General features: G+C 39.2%; 1 protein-coding gene across 6 annotated transcripts in view; it reads right to left on the bottom strand.

Annotated features, from left to right (window-relative positions):
• The window catches only part of RIC1 (RIC1 homolog, RAB6A GEF complex partner 1), a 147,353-nt gene that overhangs the window by 13,436 nt on the left and 116,695 nt on the right, over positions 1–17,222 (bottom strand). For all 6 annotated transcript variants that reach the window (XM_045043061.1, XM_023243272.2, XM_023243271.2 and 3 more), the window contains 7 exons: positions 15,753–15,956; positions 10,542–10,580; positions 10,091–10,201; positions 9,195–9,284; positions 7,679–7,839; positions 6,579–6,717; positions 303–419 (listed from right to left, as the gene is read on the bottom strand). In XM_045043061.1, coding sequence (XP_044898996.1) covers positions 303–419; positions 6,579–6,717; positions 7,679–7,839; positions 9,195–9,284; positions 10,091–10,201; positions 10,542–10,580; positions 15,753–15,956 — 861 coding nt within the window. The remainder of the gene's footprint in view (positions 1–302; positions 420–6,578; positions 6,718–7,678; positions 7,840–9,194; positions 9,285–10,090; positions 10,202–10,541; positions 10,581–15,752; positions 15,957–17,222) is intronic.

The following is a 17,222-nucleotide window of genomic DNA, read 5'->3' on the forward strand; positions in this document are numbered from 1 at the left end:
CTTTCAAAGTATGTGTATTTAAATCTAAAAACAAGACAAAACCCAAAGACCCCACAAACTTCATCAATTTATCCTACTTTCCCATTAGAATTAGCAAATAATAATGCCTAAGCGTTACCACCTGGAGCATAGAACATATAATTGTTGCAAAACGTTCTTATTTACCCTTCGCAAACAGTCTTCTACCTAGAAACTTAAAGGCTGATATTACACATCTTCCAGTTTCCAAGTCACAAGACTATACTCTCCTCTTATTTTATCCCTTCATCCTTAATGTTCTAAATGACTTTCATTTTACTCACAAGCTTCCTTTGGTTAGGGTGACTGTCCTTCTCCCGGATCTGAGGTCCCGATCTGTCCCTCTGCATCATGATGAGCTGTCCTGCGAGATTTAGCATAATGCTCTCTGCATCGCGAGCCTGAAAGAAAAACTGAAGTCATGCTAATCCGTAGGTCTGCAGCATCCCCCACCCCCCCAATCTATACGGTTTACAGGTGAAACCACCAACAGTGTTTACGGAGTGTGCACCGTGCACAGCAGTTCTGCTGGGCAATGTGGAGAACAGGCTGCTTTCTGGCCAGGGTCTAACCAACCACACTGCAATTCAGGAACAGTACAAATGAATGTAAAACTGAGGGCAGAGCTGAATTCTCCTGATAAAATGAGGAGAATTTCACAAGCTCATAAATGTGAGGGACCTTTCAGTGACCTCGCTGGCACAGCCACAGAAGGCTTACGGGGGGAAACGGGCTTGAAGGGTGAGGAGGACACCCGGGAGAAAGGGAAGGGGCTGGTTCTCCAGATGAAGAACATCACGTGAATGACACCGAGACAGAACATTTCTTTTGGGAAAATGAGAACAATCTGACTAGATTAGGAATATTATGGGAAAAACATAAAAGAGACCTTCAAGGAGGGCTTGGAAAGCCAGGTTTAAAAACAAGGCAGAAAATAAGCCACTACTTATGATTCTTAAGTAAGAGAGTTATTAAAAATTCTGAGTTATCCATTATCCAGGGGCACCTGGGCGGCTCAGTCGGTGAAGCATATGACTCTTGATTTCGACTCAGGTCATGATCTCACAGTTTGTGGGTTCAAGCCCTATGTCAGGCTCCGTGCTGACAGTGCAGAGCCTGCTTGGGATTCTCGCTCTCTCCCTCTCTCCCTCCCTCTCTGCCCCTCCTCTGCTCACATTCCCTCTTTCAAAATAAACGTAAAAAAATTCTGAGGTACTGGCAGACATCATGGGTGTTAACTTCAGGAGTGAATGAAACAGTCTGCCTTTTCATTATGGAACATTTCAATCGAATCCTAAAGTAGGACTCCCCATTAAAAACCCTCTCACCCGGCTGAAGGTTGAAAAGCATTGTTTTAGAGCGAAATCTCAGATATCAAGATGTTTTCACTTGTAAAGAGGAAGAGCATTTTAGTATTTTGATTTACCAAACCTCCCCACCCCCCCGTCAAAAAAAAAAAAAAAAAACTCACAGACACCACAGATATGAAAGGCAGGAAAAGAGAGAACTGAATCAAAGAGGATTTCAGGCTGTCACACCTAGGGGAGGTGCCAGGTACCACTGACAAGTTACAAGGAGAAGGTAATAAGGAAGGGAAAATTGAACGGTTTAATTTCATCGCTCGTTAAATAAACGTGAAAGAACATGAAGACTTGCAAGTAAAAGTGCGGTCAGAGAGGAACGGAGTTCAGAGCAGCACGCCAGAACCACCGTGAGCTGGTGAAGTGAAGGAAGCGGACGAGCTTCCTCAAGCGAAGGATGCAGGACTGGAAAGCAGCCGGTGGCCAGAAGGGACAGAGGAGCACAGCGTGACACACACCAGAGAAGGGAAGAATTTTAGGAAGGAACGGGTGGGACTGCATCCCAGCTTGAGGCCGGCCGACAGGATGAATTTAAGCTGTCGTTATTATTTAGGGTCCAGTCAGAAAAACAGCACAGACACCCTACGTATGCTACTGCAAAGCAGTTACTCCAAACGCTCTTTTGTACTGGCTTTCCGACACTACAGGGACTGTGTATAAGAAATGGCAAGACGGTCCAGGAGATTCATGGGTTTTGTCATTCACTTTTTCTTCAGACTGTGTCCAGGTAGAAAATAAATGTAATAAGAACTGTTATTGGGACGCATAATTCAACTGGTTCAGCCAATTAAGCATCCGACTTCGGCTCAGGTCATGATCTTGCTACACTATTCATGGGTTCCAGCCCCACATCGGGCTCCGCTGACAGCTCAGAGCCTGGAGCCTGCTTCAGATTCTGTCTCCCTCTCTCTCCCTGCCCCTCCCCTGCTCTCTCTCTCAAAAATAAAAATAAAACACTTAAAAGAAAAGAAATGCTGTTAATTTACAAAAAAGTAGAAATTAAAAAAATAAAAAGACAGTATCTCCAAACAAGTGCTACAAAGACTGAGAACTTTACTTGGAAAGAAGTTGTGGTTCTCAATTTAGCACAGAAAGACATGAAAACTAAAAACTGGATTATCTTTCCATAACACATGAGAAACAACATATAACATGGAGGCAGGAGAAGGAAAAATGGAAATTAAAAGACGCGTGGCAACTGTAAGAGCTTGACCGCAGAGGACAAAGAAAAATGAAGACACAGTCCCAAGAATCAGAGCAGTGGGTCCAGGGACTGGCACAGAAACTCCGTAACACTTCTTAGGAGAACCTACTGCAATTCACCACAACATGACTAATGTTCACAATGACCATTGTGGAGTGTTAAAATGGGCAAATTTCACTACAGTTTACATTACCTCACTAAACAAATGCAACCATTTCTCTTAACTTCATTCGTGTCCATGTATTCAACATTTTCTATACTACAATATGTAAGAACAGATGACTGCAACAGCACTTTCAAGCAATTTTAATAAGCTTTTCAGAAACTTAACATAAAAGCAGGGACTACATGTATCTCCCAAATGCCAAATTTGAAAGAATCAAATATACCATCCCTTACCCTAAAAACTCTCTGGCAGATGATTCTTCTTAGGAGCTTCAGAGACAAGGAGCCCCTCTCATAAGGGAGGCCATCTCAACTGTTTTTAAACAGTTTTCGTTGTTGGGGTTTCTTTAATCTTTAATATTGAATCAAGACATGCCTTGCTGTAGCAATCTTGGTCTTCCCTCTGTGCAAGGAGTAATCAGTCTATTTCCTACTACATTTCAACTTCTTAATCTGCTCTTTACCACATTAGATCTCTTCCCTTTGTGAAAGGCCCTCTTTGTTAACTTTTTAAATTCCAATTAACATAGTGTTATATTAGTTTCAGGTGTACAGTATAGCGAATTCAACATTTCCATACATCACCAGGTGTTAATCACAAGTGCACTCCTTAATCCCTGTCATGTATTTCACCCATCCCCCACCTATCTCCCTTCTGGTGATCATCAGGTTTGTTCTCTACAGTTAAGGGTCTGCTTCTTGGGGGGTGCCTAGGTGGCTCAGTCGGTCGAGCGTCCAACTTCGGCTCAGGTCATGATCTCGCAGTTTGTGAGTTCAGGCCCTGCGTCGGGCTCTGTGCTGACAGCTCTGAGCCTGGAGCCTGCTTCAGATTCTGTGTCTCCCTGCCTCTGCCCCTTCCCTGCTCATGCTCTGCCTTTCTCTGTCTCTCAAAAATGAATAAACATTTAAAAAAAAAATTTTTTTTTAAAAGAGTGTTTCTTGGTTTCTTTTTCCTTGGCTCATTTGTTTTGTTTCTTAAATTCCACATATGAGTGAAATCAAATGGTTTTTGTCTTTCCCTGACTTATTTCACTTAGTATTATATTCTCTAGATCCATCCATGTTTTTGCAAATGGTAAGATTTCATTTATGGCTGAGTAATATTCCATAGTATATATCACATCTTCTTTACCATTCATCTACCAGTGGATACTTCCACAGTTTGGCTATTGTAAATAATGCTGCAATAAATATGGGGGTACACATATTCCTCTGACTTAGTGTTTTTGTATTTTTTTGGGTAAATACCCAGTAGTGTGATTACTAGACCATAGGGTAGTTCTATTTTTAACTTTTTAAGGAACCTCTGTACTGTCTTTAACAGTGGCTGCACCAGTTTGCATTCCCAACAACAGCACATGAAGGTTCCCTTTTCTCTACATCTTTGTCAACACACATTGTTTCTTGTGTTTTTTGTTTTAGCCCTTCTGACAGGCGGGAGGTGATGGCTCACTGTGGTTCTGTAATTTCCTGATGATGAATGATGTTGAGCGTCTTTTCATGTGTCTGTTGGAAACGTCTTCTTAAATGTGGTACCCAGTATTGCTGGTGCCACTGACTGCATACTGTATCTGGGAACTACGAGGAGTCCCTTTATCTTCCTTCATACGAAAACTTCAAATGTGATCAAAAGTACAGAGAATAGTACAACGAACCCCAAGATTCCCATCACCCAAATTCAGTTATTCAAGATTTGCCACATTTGCTCCATCCATCCTTTTTTTTCATTTATTATGCCAAAGTATTTTAAAGGAAGATATGCTGTTTTACCCCTATACTATGCATCTCCAAAGTACTTGGATATTTGTCTAATCATAATGCCAGCACCACATCTAATAAAATCTACAGGTATTCCTTAATGTCACCTGAGTGGATATCAAGTATCTCTAATTGCTTTATAGTGTCTTTTTAAAACAAATTTTTTAATGTTTATTTTTGAGAGAGAGAGAGAGAGAGCGCGCGCACAAGCGTGAGAGAAAGCATGCGGGCAAGCAAGCAGGGGAGGGGCAGAGAGAGGAAGACTCAGAATCCAAAGCAGGCTCCATGCTCTGAGCTGTCACCACAGAGTCCGACACGGGGCTTGAACCCATGAACTATGAGATCATGACCTGAGCCAAAGTTGAACCCTTAACTTAGCCACCCAGGTGCCCCAATAGTGTCTTTTTATAGCCAGTTCGAATCAGGATACAAATGAACTTAGCACTACATTTGATTGTTACAGTTGTAAAGAATTCTTTAGAAGAGTCTCCCCTTACTTTGTCCCCCCACATTCCTATAGAATGTTCTACATTCTGCTTCCTTGTGGTGATAAACTAAACTTCTATTCCTGTATTTCCTATGAATGGAACTTGACTCTAGAAGCTTAGCTCAGAATTCAGGTAGAATTCTTCATGTGAACTAATGTTGCATCACCCCGGGGAAGCATACTACACCTGGTTCTCCCACTTGTAGTCATGCTAACGTGGATTAATAAGACTTAGATATGGCCACCTCATCTCCTCATTGTGAAATACCCCATCAACCTTTCACCTGGTCACTGTCTAAATCAGTTATTTCCACAGGGGCTACAAAATGGTGATTGTATAATTCTTACCTTCCTTTCACATCTTTCAGCTTCAATTCTTCTGTAAAATAGAACTTTTCCTTATTACTATGATTCTCTGGCTATCATGAAATATAGTTTGCAGAGGAAATGGGATCTAGATTTTAAAGAAGATGAATGGAAGTGCCTTAATGGGAAATAAAAGACAGACTAAGAAGACAGAGATGACAAATAAATCTACATAGAGTTTTCCTTTGAAAACTCTATGAACTTTGGAAACCATTTGTGTAACAGAAGGAAACTTGGGGGCACCAGGGTGGCTCAGTTGGTTAAGGGTCCAACTTCGGTTCAGGTCATGATCTCACAGTTTGTGAGTTCAGGCCCTGCGTCGGGCTCTGTGCTGACAGCTCAGAGCCTGGAGTCTGCTTCTGCTTCTGTGTCTCCCTTTCTCTGCCCCTCCCCTGGCTTGCACTTTCTCTCTCTCTCTCAAAAATAAATAAACATTAAAAAAGTTTTTAAGAAGAAGGAAACTTGGAATAGGAAGTTTAAAATGTCGGTTTAATCACAAACTAAGGCATCATGTTTTCTCTTTCCTTAAAGTTGACTAATCATGCAGTGTTTGTATTTTATGTTCATTCCACTTCTTTCCATCTTTTTCACTGGCAAGTTTGGGTCACTAGCACCCTCCACTTAGATCGTTATAAGGGCCTCTCAGCTCCTCTCCCTATACCCAGTTTTGTCCCACTCTGGTTCATTCTCCTTCTTACGGTTAGACTGAACATTACAAAGCTTAGATCTAATAATATCCAGCTTAAGATACTTTATAGACTTCCTAATAAAGCCAGACTTTAAGATAAAGTCCACTCACTCTGAAGTTCTTCCAATTCCCTGAATGTATAATCTTCTCTCCTACGGGTGGGCCTCTGCACTACTCTTCTCACTGACCTGAAATCCCTACTCTTAGATAACTACCACTCACCCTTTGGGTTTCAATTTAAACGGTACAGAAATCTCTATCTAGACTATTCCATGTTTTTGTTATATACTCTTAGGGTGACCTATACTACTTTCTGGTATGTGTATCACAACTGTAATTAATTATGTACACAATTACTTCTGGATTGTCTGAACAAAAGCCCAGTTTAGTTTGCCACTATAACCCAGTATCTCCATAGAAGGACATGTTAGACACTTAATATTTATTTGCTAAACAAATAGTTGCTGGTATCACCTTGAAATGCTATAAACCGAGATGAAACTCTAGAAAGCTCTGATAAGGGAACGGTACCTGCTGTGGCATTTTCAGGGTGATCCCATTCTCTGTGCTCACTGATGTCAGAGTGACAGACACCACAAGGAAAGGGTGAGGAATGTAGCGCGACATGGAGACTTCTTGAAGAACCTGAATACCAGCTGTAGTGGTGGGACTGCGAAAAAAGAGAAAAATACACCTCAACGTGAAGGCTAACGAGTTTTTTGTTTTCCTTTCTTGTCTCCTATTAACAGTAGATTTCATGCTTATGGATGATCCAAATGCCTTCTCCTTCTCATTCCCTCCTCCCCAAATATCCTTTAAGCAGTAGACTGGTGAGGTTGACATATACAAAAAACACATATGGAAATGAGGGAGAAAGAAAGGAAAGGAGAAAAAGACCTCGGAAAATTAGGAAAGGAAACTAGGAAACAAAAATAGGAATAGCTTAGTTAGTTGAGAAAGGATACGGGTTCTATCCGAGGCTAGTAAAATTTCTTAATTCTTATCTTTACAGTATTCCTCAATCACTAGGCTATTTCAGCAAATACACACTTCACGACTGTTTTAAAAAAGAAACAAATACACATCACAAATTACAATAAAACTCAAGAGGTGGGGTCTGAGTGCTGCAAGCCAACCATGTACCAAGAAGAATACAGGCAACACACAGCAGCAACAGGGACGCACAGCATTTCCTGCTACAGTCTACAGCCATCTAGCTCGGGGGAAATTATGTGAGTTGGCAAAGGACACTCTTCCTAAGGCTTGAAGCCAGTATTAAATTTCCCCAAGTGTCTAGAACTTTAGGATCGCTGGTAACCACTTGTTTTCAAGGCTGTGAAAAAAACCTTGTATCGAAGTTACCCTATCCCAAAACTAGATTTTTCTTTTCTTTTTTTTTTTTTTTCCAAATAAATCCAGTAAGATCAGCTGAAGAAGCTAGTGCAGGCTCTTTACTTAGGTGGCTAAAAAATAACCACATGAACATCACTAAGCATAGCATTTCTTACTTTTTTAACTTCTAAAACAGGAAACGAAATGCAAAATTAGAATAACTTTTAAGAAAATAAAAACTACAGAGGAAACATAATACACAAAAGCAAAAAGTGACTTGTCACATGCTATATACTTACCCATCAGATTTTCTTTCAATACTGTAAAGGCATATTGAACAGTCGGCTCTAAATACTATTACCATGTCCCGGAAGACACTGAGCAGTAATGTTTCTGCTTGTGCTTTGGTGATGTGAGCAAAGGCATTGTCCAGATTTGATGTTCGCAAATAAACTCTGAGCTGAAGAACACAAAAAGAGAAAAACTGTAAAAACAAGATACCTACACCACAGATGACTAAATACTTTAGACATCTGTTTTTTGTCTACTGACTTCTTTTCAAGTAAGAGAAATTTAAAGACTAATCTGAGCATTAATAATGTTTATATTTTCACAGGGTAGGCTCATTTACAAATAGCCAAAAGATGAAGTGATTAAAACAGGGAATGTATAAGGTACTTTTTTTTTTAAGCTTATTTATTTTGAGATAGAGAGAGAGAAAGAGACAGACAGACAGACAGACACACAGAGAGAAAGCGTGTGAGCCTGTGCATGAGCTGGGGAGGGGCAGAGGGGTGGAGAGAGAGAATCCCAAGCAGGCTCTGCACTGTCAGCGCAGAGCCCAACATGAGGACTCAAACTCACAAATCATGAGACCCTGACCTGAGATGAAACTGAGTCAGCCGCTCAACTGACTGAGCCACCCAGGCACTCCCTTTTAAAGACCTGAATATCTAGACATGATATAAGTAGACCAGCAGTTTCTAAAAATATAAACATACAAATCAATAAATTATAGCCATCCTTATAAACTTCTCAGCTTTGAATAATTCTTTTTATAAACTTCACAGAGAATATCTAACAGCTATAAAAATCCTTAGAAAAAGTTATCTTAGAAGTTTGAATTATCCCTTTAAAAACTTAAAAAAAAATTTTTTTAAATATTTATCTTTGAGAGTGTGTGTATGCGTGCAAGTGGGGGAAGGGGTGGGGGGAGGGGGCGGCAGACAGAGGATCCGAAGCAGGCTCTGTGCTAACTGCAGACAGCCCACTGTGAGGCTCAAACTCATGAACTGTGAGATCATGACCTGAGCCAAAGTCAGATGCTCAACCAACTGAGCCACCCTGGTGAGCCTTTAAAAATGTTTTTAAAGTAGTAACCTGTAATGAAAGTCTCATTACCTAAAAATGCCAAATTCTTTTTTTTTTTTATTTAATGTTTATTTACATTTGAGAGAGAGAGAGAGAGAGAGAGAGAGAGAGAGAGAGAGTGTGTGTGTGTGTGTGTGTGTGTGTGTGTCAGTGGGAGAGGGGCAGAGAGAGAGGGAGACACAGAATCCGAAGCAGGCTCCAAGCTCTGAGCTGTCAGCACAGAGCCTGACACGGGGCTCAAACTCACGAACCGTGAGATCATGACCTGAGCTGAAGTTGGTCGCCTAACCGACTGAGCCACCCAGGCGCCCCTAAAAATGCCAAATTCTTAAGAATAAAATGATTTGTTCATTTTCCAAAAATTATTTTAATATTAAACCAAATAGTGATTAACATCTTTAAAATATAAAAAATCTATTACTTCTGAAAGAAACAAAACCCTACCTCTTCTTGATGGTCACTTATGTTATAACATGCCAGGACAACAAAATCATTCCACCAGGCTAAGCCACCAGTCACAATCATATTTTGCTCCTTAAAAGATAATCAAAAACACTATTTACCTTTATGTATGCTGCCAGAAGTTACAACAAGTAACACACTTATAAAATATTCCTACGCAGACAATGAAAGCTCAAATTATTTCTGCTCTATTCTCTATCCCCCCCAATTAAGTATTACTCTGGGGCCTTTAATAATAATGATTCATGTCCTATTCTGAATATACAAATATTTCTGTAAATAACTGGGTACCATGCAGCATCATTACTCCCCTGAATATGCAACAGACTTTGGTTAAATTCTGGCTTTATCATTTATCACCTGCTTGACTCCAAATCCTAGTTTTTCTTTTATAAAATGGTGAGTAATATCAGTGTCCTGAGTTACGAAGATCAGCGAGGTGACAAGGGTTCAGGAAGCTCCTTCAAGTGCACTGCAGGCACCTACTTAACAGTAACTTCCTCGTCTTTTCCTATTTGATTCGTGCAAAATCCAACTGCCCATCTTTCTATGCTACCCACATCTTTACATCACACACTGACAAGCACGAAATGATCTCAAATTTTGTGGATATTTATTCTGATCATAGCTGGTGATCCCAAGATGTAATGGAAGAGTAAATCCTCAAGTTAGAAACCATCTCCATACAAATCCTTTACCAAATATCAAGTACTTTATTAGAACTGACTCTTACATGTAATCCAACATCAACATCATTTTTTTATTAACTCAATTTTTTTATCTGATTTGATTATTGATTTGAGTTTTTATTAACAGTGGCTTACTTTACAGTTCTCTTAGAGTCTGAGACATCAGTTTTTAATTTCAAAAAGACTAACCTGGGTAATGTTTCCAAAAAGTTTCCATTTTTTGGTGAGTAAAGAGTAATGTGCAAAACCAAACTTGCCAACCACAGCAATATTCTGTCCAAGCTTATCAATAGCTGAAAACTAATTAAAAAAAAAAAAAATTAAGAACTCTTCTTTGCAAACCTATATACTTTATTAAGTATAAAGAGCTTAGCATTATTGTGTCAGGCAAACAGACTACTAATAAATGTTTGCTAAGTGAATTAAATGTAAAATGCTAAATATAAAAATCTGAATATTTACACGCAAGTTACATTTGACCAAATTATAGATGTTAATATGCTAACAATGTACAAAGGATCAAGTATTAAAATGTTACTTTTATCAAGGCACCCACCGAAAAGGCTGAATTCCCAGAATGCCTCTTGCAGCAAATGCTATCCAATAAAAGTTATCACCAAGAAAATAACAAATAACTCACCCGTATAGGCCAATTGCTCTCTAGATAGGTGTTGGAAATCTACAGAAAATAATACATCAGTTTGGTAAGACTTCCAAAATGTATTTAAACTTAAAGCAATTAACGTCACAATATGAAATTCATTTTCCTGTACGATGTCTAGTGTTACCAAATAACAGGTATTACTAGCAGAGTACTTGGAATTTACCATTTGAATACCAGTCCATATTTCACATCTCCTGCCTTAACCATTTCATTATGAGTTTCTAGACATGAGGCTTTCCTACCCTACACTGCTTTTTCTCTACACCGTTTTTAAATATTGAACACACAATAAATACAGACTGACAAAAAAAGACTTTTAGAGAACCAGTCATGAGGACAACCAACAACTGGGAGATGAACTGTCTTGAGTTGCTGACTGGCATCATCCCCAAACAACCCTATCTGATAAAATGAGAGCCTCGGCAAGAGATTGTTTTGCTTTTTAATGGAGCTGTTTTTTATTATGTTTATATTTTCTGATTAAAACAGCAAAATACTGCTTATAAAACTTAAACAATATAAAAATATACAAAGTACAAAACGAAATTCTGTTCCATCACTGCTCCAGGGATAACCACTGGTCAGTTTTTATTTTATCTCAAAACAAACATCCATACACCCATAGAAGTACATACAGGCTACTGTTTTTTACTAGGGTGTGTAACCTATTCACCTGTAAGAACTCTTGATTACAGATACTAACTCTTAATCTGCAATTCTGGTACTAAATATACCTTTCCAGGTTGTCAGTCTTACATCTCTGTGCATGGTGTCTTTGTATTACTCTAGTAAGAATTTTAAACTTAAAAGATTCTTGAGGTATCAATGTAAACTAAGTAAATTCCACCTTTAGTGAGACTGATCTCTCTTCTAGCCAACTGATTAAGCAGTTTTCATGAGCATGTGGTGAGTGTGGGGTGAAACTTAACAGAAAGAAAGAACAAGGGAAGATTCTTCTGTTCCTAGAAGAACCTCAATTTATTCAAATTCATTTTCATTGTACTCAAAGAAAAGGCATTATATATTTTTAAAAAGAAAGCCAAATTTAAAAGCCAGTACAATACAATCAAATCTAGTAAGATTTTTTTACATAATGTGAAAACAGTATGCTGAAATCAAGTAAAAACAGTATGCTGAAAATATCGGTCTTAAAATTTGTTTATAAAACTATTTGTTAGACTTCATTTATTATCTAGTAAGTCAACCTAAAATCCAAATAAATTAATAGCTTTTGGTACGTTAGGAAGTTCTCAACCCCAGGGTTGGTCTGTAGAAGCCTACCTTGCAGAATCAAAGATAACACTGTCATGACACATGCTTGAAAAAGGCTTAACGTGTATCTTGACAGATAAACTGCATCATTCAGGCCAGTTAATAAAGCTCCCTATGATGGATGACATCAGTTCAGAGGCACGGTAACCTGAAGTCATGATGGGGTGGTGAGAGAAGAGTTCAAAGTAGTTTTGTGGGAGGTGGTAAGTGAATTGTTTGTGGATGAAAAACATCAAGTCACTTGAAGAAGGTTGTGCCTAGAGGACAATGGAGCCAGCTACCTAGAACACTTGAAGAGAACCCCCACTTCCGCTGAACCTTATGCGTTTCCCACGTATTTATAAACGTGGGTGGGGAGAGGGTGAGGCGGAATCTCCCTGACGCAGTACATTCTAACTCGAAGGGTTCTAACGCAGGAACCAAGGTTAAGTTTTATCGAATGATCCACACTCTGATGAGTATCTCTACAAGAAAAAAATGTATTCTTTTCACCTCTAAAAATGTTTGAGGTGCGACAAACCACAAATGGTTTATTTTCAAAGCTCAAAGTGTAAATTGAAAACGAAGCTTTATTTCTGACGCAGTTGTGTGTCCGAAGATGCTATGAAAGGAGAACAAAAACTTTCATTTTCCCCAGTAGGTTCCATTTACTGATATGTGTCCCCCGAACTTTGAGCTCTGCCCCCAATACTCAGAACACGAAATGGCAGAAGTAAGGGAAAAGGAAGCCAATGAGTCATGAAGAATTCAGGCCAGGACAGCAGACTCAGGACACAAAGGTCACTCCACGTCACTGGGAGACTGAGTGCTGAGGGACAGAATCTCTATTCTTAATACCTTAGGATTTTCCTCAGTCTCCCCAAAAACCTAAATCTACCTTCTCTCCCCCTTAAAGTCATTTTGCTAACACCTATCTATCTCCTGCTTACACTGCTTCTGTCTGTAGCCGCGGGGGGACTGACAGCGCCACCCTCTTAGCAGGTGTGCTCGTGCCTAACACCACACCCGGTACATCTGATCCACATTCTAGAAAGCAGAGTAAATCAACTATAAATGAAACAGCCTTTAAAATCCTCTCTGCCAAAGCATAAGAGACTCTTAAAAACTGAGAACAAACTGAGGGTGGATGGGGGGTGGGGGGGGTGGGTGATGGGTATGGAGGAGGGCACCTTTTGGGATGAGCACTGGGTGTTGTATGGAAACCAATCTGACAATAAACTTCATATATTGTAAAATAAAATAATAAAATAAAATAATAAAATATAAATAAAATAAAATAAAATAAAATAAAATAAAATCAAATCAAATCAAATCAAATCAAATCAAATCCTCTCTGTTGGTATCCCTAGCATATTTTGTGAAGCCTATTTTTTTTCCAAAGAGTTAGTAGCCAGGTTAACTATGAAACCACCATTTCAGAACAGTGGATGATAACGATTCATGCACCTTTCAGAAAAAAATGTCTGTATCACACAACGTACTGGGTGTAAAAATAAATGGCAGTCCAAGAAGGAATGTACCCTAAAAGCACAAGGATGCTGTTGTCGTTTTAATTTCACACTATTTGTGCTCCATTTGTCAACCAACAACTTTCAAAGTTTTTAAAATCTGTAGATAGGAAAACTATTATTTAAAAAAAAAAAACAAAAACACACAAGAAAAGCACCATCTCTACCACCAGCCACTAACCGAACTGCTGACAAGTATGCACGTGTGTTAAGTGAAAGGAAAAACATATTTAACACTGAATCTTCTGATCAGGAGACCAACAAGTACAAGGTAGAATGCCTAAATAAACAACAAGTCCAGCGGTCTAGATGAGGAACAGACAGAGAGACAGAATTACTTGGAGCTCATTTGATGACCTCTAAGCTGTCTAAGAAGAATACAAAGTATAAATCACATAAACAACGTCACTTTGATAGAGGCTGTGGGCACTTATTCCAGAGAAGAGCGTATGTTGGAGAGGGAATTAAACAGGTACCCATGTTTCTTCAGGGAATCATTACTCATGGCTAAAAGCCCGGGAGGTAAAGCATTACGTTATATGAACACCATAAACTGCCACACCAAAATTCCCCCATATGCTGCACTGACTCATTTGGCTAGAGGGCCAGCCAACAAAGTTCAGGGCAAATCACAACAAAACACTGCCAAACAGGCACACTCTAGATCTTGGTTCAAGGTCAACAGTATATGATTCAAGATTTAATACTTAGACGTGTTAAAATAAGTTAGATTGTTACTTTAATTTTATATTATGGTAAGTTTAAGTCTGACACTACTCTGCTGTGTGACCTTGGGCAAGTCACCTAACTTCTCTGAGCCTCAGTTTCTTCATGTATAAAATCCAGTTGGACTACACAATCTCTAAGGTCCTTCCAGCTCTAAAAATTCTATGAGTCTATTACAACTTAATTGTTTTTGTGACTAGAACTCTGACATTATTTTTATTAGTTTTAAGTAACAAAAAACCAAGAACTGGGTAAAGCTGAAGTCCATCTTTCTGAATATTTTAGATAGCTAACAAAATGACAAAAGAATCTTCCTAGTACCTACTTTGTCTAAAGTGGTAAAATCAGTGTATGTGCTATAATATGGGATAACTCATAGATAGCTAAGAATCACAGAATCACTGAATTTTTGAGCTGGAAGGAAATTCAATTTTTGTTATTTATTGCCTGACGGATTTTTGAGTTCCAGACCTACCTTCTTTGATCCTCTGCTCTACTTGGCTCTCTGGCAACACAGACCTGGCTAGGCAGAACTGGCATTGATGCTAGGTCAGTGTAGAATGAATAGTTCAAAGTATGGGGAAATGAAAATAGCAGAGAAATGGCTATAAGAGAGAAGGGAGCAGTGGAAAATTTTAGTCAAGGAAGTAGCTGATGCAGTTTTATTTTATAATTGTTACTAATTATAAAATGGTACACATGCTGTTTGATTTTATGAATTTATTAATGTAAGTTAAACACATTCTCTTTTAGTGTGTACCACAGGCTAGTGCAGGAGACATTCCTTCAACGCCTCATACCATGACCACTCTTCTGTCTCTCATTATCTCCACTCAAAGTCAACTGAAAATACCACGGGAACTGAACAAGCTACGAGAGTAAAAGTACAGAATGGAGAAGGAGCGCAAAGAACTGTGGAAATAGCACCTGACTAAAGGAAGCTGATCCAAGAGTCACTGTTGATGTACTGAAGACACTTTGGTATCAGAAGGGGGAAAGAAAACATTCGGGACTTACAAAATTGTGTAGCAAGTTTCTTTCAAGAGACTCCAACTTATTGATTTACTCAAATTAATTTTCTTTGGTGTCAAAATTCAGAATTAATTTCCATGTTAAATCCCAGTTTATCAGAATTATTCAAAGAAACTGCTAATTTAAAAGTTATACCAGAATAAGTAATTTGGAACAAGATTTATGTAATAATACTATTATTGATAATAAGGTTCTAGAGTGTGAATGGAAGTCTGCAATTTGGGTTCAAAGACAGGCAGTTAACCCAGACATGTACTCATCAGGACTACAGGTCAGCTGCACAGGGTCCTAATGGACACTGTCCCTTTCCATGAAATCACTACACTTTTGCCTATGCAAATCTGCAGAGCTGAATTTACACCAAAAAAGAAAATAAAAAGGCTGACAGTTGTATAAAGTTTTGCTCCTTCAGAGGGCAAAGCACACATTTGCAGTCTGGGGAACTGTTAGCTGCTCGTGGGCTCAACACAGTGGGGACCACGCTACATCAGTGGCAAGAAAAGAAGACGACAAGACAGAAAAGCAGAAGAGAGATGTGACAGTCAAAAAGGTAAAAAGCTTCTCAATTTTCCAAAGGAACAGAAGAAATTTAACTCTGCTCCAGGTGCTACCTTAGCAAGGACTATGTCAACAGTAACTGAAGACTTACCTGCACCACATGCCAATGCCGATGTCCAAGCAAAGTGCTTAAACCCTGAGACTCTACACCGCTATCTGCAAAGGGGCTCTTGGCCCCAGCAGCCTTATGCTCAGGGTGCGCCGAGGAACCCCTGGCGTGCTGGGTTTGTGAGGCCTCTCCACAGTTCAAGTACAATCGATCCTCCCCCTGAAGCAGCACTTGCTCCTGGTTACTCTGGATGAGGGAGAAGGGAAGAAGAGGGTAAAGGAGGAAAGCCAATAAAAACGCCTCTGTATCAGGTAAAGGAAAACACGTTAATACGTTGATTTAGTCTTATCCTAGGAAATGTGCCATGCTTCTCAATGCAGATTTTACTCACTGAGGACACAACTACGTAAAGATCTCATGCACTGTTATATTCAAAGGGAACAGGTAACAGTTTCATGATTACTTCCCAGTGTAAACAAAATCTGTGCTACAGTCTGTTTTATTATGTAGACCCCAGAATATGACCTGGTTTACAACTGCTACACGGTAGTGTCCTTTATTACTGCTCCAAAATGGCAATGCTAGGAGGGATTTTCCAAATGAAAAGTGAACATAACTACTCATTATATACAAACAAGTTTCACATAAAATATCTCATGAATGGTGGCAAGAAAATGTATCTGGTCAAACAGTTTGTGGGTATATGTTCACCATGTGCCCATATGGCAAGAAGAAGGTGATTACGAATGGGGATAACTGGATGCTGAACGGTTGTAGCCCAAGGGAAGAGTAGCCCAAGTCTGTGGTCCTGGTTCAGAACAATTAACTCAATAATCACTTGGGTAAATGCTTGGTTAGTGCCAAGGACTGTGCCGGGTTCTGACAATATTTAGACTTAAATAAGGTAATTTCTACTCTTGGTGATTATGCCCTGGTTTTCCATCAGAAGGCCAGTACTCTCAAATGTGGGCCTATTATTCACTGACTACTCCATCAGACAGAACAGCACCTCAGCCTCTCAGCTTTCCATGGCAGTCCAGATGTGGTCTTCACAGAAAACTCATAAAATTTGCCTTTAAATTATAAATTGGGATGGGGGAGGGGAGGAAGAATTACTTTGTTCCTGTTTTTCTGGGGATCTTTGTTCTGCAACTATAGTAATGAAATCTCAGATCCAGACTACTGTCCTATTCTTTCTCAATGTACTATAACTGTAAATTTCATTTAGAAACTGGTTGTACCGAATGTGTAAAAATCCATTAGTGGCAGATATCAACGTATGCACTTCTAACATGTAACATATACTATTATTATACATTAACAACATAAAATATGTTATTTCAGATTAATAAAACATGAGGAGTTCATATTATAATTTGGGGCAGTGTTTCCCAAAGCAGGTTTCTAGGCATATTTTCTTCAAAGTGTTCTTGAAAATTCATAGTTAAATTGGCTTGGGAAACATTCTTTTTCGTACACCGACTCTGGGATTTTCATGATGCACATTTCACA

Source organism: Felis catus, chromosome D4 (genome assembly GCF_018350175.1).
Source record: "Felis catus isolate Fca126 chromosome D4, F.catus_Fca126_mat1.0, whole genome shotgun sequence".
Lineage (NCBI taxonomy): Eukaryota > Metazoa > Chordata > Mammalia > Carnivora > Felidae > Felis > Felis catus.